Below are 1,962 nucleotides of genomic sequence, written 5' to 3'. Positions count from 1 at the left end.
AGGAAATGTTGAATGTAATTCTTGAGCAAGTATTTTATCAGGATGAACTTGTAAAGATAATGGTTTTGAAATAGATAATATCTTTAATAAGAAAGGAATCTTATTATTTTGATTTGTATTATTAAAAGATATGTTTGATGTAATTAAGGCTTGTTTTTCAAAATTACAAGAAATTACATCATCCAAAGTAAATTTATCAATTATTCTACCATTAAAAGAAATTGGACTTGGACTTGAAATATGAGATCCATACCAAAGTTCTGCATATGGATCTTTTTCATCATAATCTTCTTCTTCTTTCTCTTTATTTTGTTCATTTTCTATTAATCTTTTCTTATCATTATAATCCAATAAATAACTTTCTTTATTTTCCACTTTTATTTTATCTTCAGATATTAATTCAATAGAATTGGATGTATCTCCATTTTCTATATTGAATGATGAATTTATTTTATGATGATGATTTTTCAATTCTTTAATTTGTTTAATATTTCTATAAAAAACCTTTGTTAAAGCTAATTTTTCTTTTCTACCCCACTCATATTTCTTCACTACTGGAATAATTTCCACAAAATCCATTACTTCTTGAATTGAACAATTATTCATTTGCTTTCTTTTATTTTGTTTTATTTTTTTTTCCTTGTCAATATTTCTTTTAATTTTTTTTTTCAATTATTTAAGTGGTACCGACAAAAAGGCGGGAATGTGCATGTAACACTTTTTAGCTAATATTATTCTTTAAGCGGGCCCACATGTAAAGATGATGTATGAAATTGATGTTTAGTACCGTTATATTTGAATATTTTTTGTTTAGCGTGATTTTTTTTTTTTTGCGCCAAACAATTAAATTTAAGATAAAAGAATTCAATAGGAGAAAAAAGATATGAAAAAAAAAAGAATAATGAATCAAATAGGAGTATATTGGATATATTTTTCTTACTTTTTTTAATTTCAAAGGTTCAAAATGGTTTGTCTAATTTCATTCTTTGATAGCATAGTAGTTTGACTATTTCCTCCTCCTTTCAAGCCTAATAGTTTGAATATGTCTTCCCCCCTTTCATAGCCTAAAAGTTTGACTATTTTCTCCTCCTCTTTATATTCCAATTGATTGACTATGTCCTCCTCTTTTCATAGCCTAATAGTTTGACTATAATTTCCCCCCTCTCTCTCATAACTCCTTCATAGTTATATAAATCACTACTATGATTCAAATGTATAAACAACATTTTTTCTTAAAATTCCCAATCTAATTATCAATTAATAGCTTTGGACAAAACTCTTCTAGAATATTCTTTAATAAAGTTAACTTTTTTTTGATTTAAATGACCAGGATAAATTTTCTCAATAACATTAATTATATCAGAAATCACCAATTCAAATTGAGAAAATTCTTCATCATTTATTCCATTATTATTGTCATTTTTGTTAATCATATGTTGATCTTCATCTTCTCTTAATTTAATTATTAACTTTATTAAAAATACTAAAAATTGTTCAGCTTTAAGCTTAATAGCAGGAAATTTTGAACTTAAAGATTGTATTGAAGGAAGTGATATAAGTGAAAAAAGAATATCTTTTGATGAAATTTGATTATTACTTTTAATTTTGGAATCAATATCTGATTCTTTAATGAAATTTCCAAAAGAATAACATGATAAATTAGAATCAATTTGTTGTATAAATAGTCTTCTAGAATCTTTAGATTCCACAATCTTCTCACAAATCTTTTGAATCTCAAGAATCATATGAGTATCTGAAAAAGATGGGAATAATACAAGTATATCCTTTTCAAAAATTAAAGGAATTACTTGAAGAACTATTGAAGCAGAAAATATATCATTTTTTATCATCTGATAATCTTGTTAAATTATTTAAGAAATTTAATGATAACTTTCTTAATTGAGTATAATTGGATGAATTCTGGATATTGTTATTTTCAATACAAACTAAATACTTGTATAA

At 24.3% G+C, this 1,962-nt stretch overlaps 1 protein-coding gene across 1 annotated transcript; it reads right to left on the bottom strand.

The window, feature by feature from the left end:
- Positions 1–1,253: 1,253 nt before the first annotated feature.
- Chro.80225 (hypothetical protein) lies at positions 1,254–1,850 on the bottom strand. Its single annotated transcript, XM_659996.1, has 1 exon — positions 1,254–1,850. One exon carries the CDS (start codon positions 1,848–1,850, stop codon positions 1,254–1,256), a length of 597 nt encoding a protein of 198 aa, XP_665088.1.
- Between the last annotated feature and the right edge of the window lie 112 nt (positions 1,851–1,962).

The sequence above is a fragment of the Cryptosporidium hominis genome, assembly GCF_000006425.1.
Source record: "Cryptosporidium hominis TU502 chromosome 8 CHRO018088, whole genome shotgun sequence".
In the NCBI taxonomy this organism is placed as follows: domain Eukaryota; phylum Apicomplexa; class Conoidasida; order Eucoccidiorida; family Cryptosporidiidae; genus Cryptosporidium; species Cryptosporidium hominis.
This window is presented reverse-complemented; position numbering and strand designations above follow the sequence as displayed.